The sequence below is a fragment of the Bison bison genome, unplaced genomic scaffold (genome assembly GCF_000754665.1).
Source record: "Bison bison bison isolate TAMUID 2011002044 unplaced genomic scaffold, Bison_UMD1.0 scf7180017864285, whole genome shotgun sequence".
In the NCBI taxonomy this organism is placed as follows: Eukaryota; Metazoa; Chordata; class Mammalia; order Artiodactyla; family Bovidae; genus Bison; species Bison bison.
In genome coordinates this window covers 320,714-321,378 of record NW_011494857.1, presented here as the reverse complement: position 1 = coordinate 321,378, position 665 = coordinate 320,714, and the positions used below count along the sequence as shown (strand labels likewise).

The 665-nt window shown below is 58.3% G+C and overlaps 1 protein-coding gene across 1 annotated transcript in view; it reads left to right on the top strand.

The window, feature by feature from the left end:
- Nucleotides 1-665, top strand: part of CCDC114 (coiled-coil domain containing 114) — a 26,920-nt gene that overhangs the window by 13,028 nt on the left and 13,227 nt on the right. Inside the window, 2 exon segments of the mRNA XM_010849693.1 lie at nt 8-64; nt 357-470. Coding sequence (XP_010847995.1) covers nt 8-64; nt 357-470 — 171 coding nt within the window.

The following is a 665-nucleotide window of genomic DNA, read 5'->3' as shown; positions in this document are numbered from 1 at the left end:
CGTCCAGCATGACAAGGTCAAGAGCCAGCGAAGGATCAAGAGTCTCGAAAACCAGTTGGACAAGGTGAGGGTCCGCCCCTTGGCTGTCCCCAGGCCCGAGTTCTGGGGTTTACGGGAAGACCTGAGCATGGGAGTCAAGTTTTGGAAATGGTGGACCAGGTCAGGAGACACGATCCCGGAGGGATGGAGGGTCCTCCCTGGGAAGGAGGCTGATCCTTGGGTCCTTGGCGACGCTCTCAGGGTCCCCAAATTGGGAACGGGCCCCCAGTCTGGCAAGTGCCCTCTCCTCTGCTGAAAGTGGAGAATGGAGGCAGGCCAGGTGTCAGACAGGCTTTCAGCACCCTCTCCCACCCCAGGTCATCTGTCGCTTTGACATCCAGCTGGCTCAGAACGCGACCTTGAGGGAGGAGCTAGATCTCCTGCGGATCGAGAGGAACCGCTATCTGAATGTGGACTGCAAGCTCCAGAAGGTCAGTGGCCCTGAAGCCCAGGAGCCCGTGGCTCAGCCCGCGGCTCAGCCTGCGAGGAGGTTGGGGATGCAAGAGTCACCCTATCTTCTCCAACCCTCCCGCCTCAAGTGCAGAACCACCCAGAACCATGGATTTACTTGAGTCTGGAGGGAATGGAGACCTGAAAATGTTCCAACAAAGACAACTGCCTCAGAT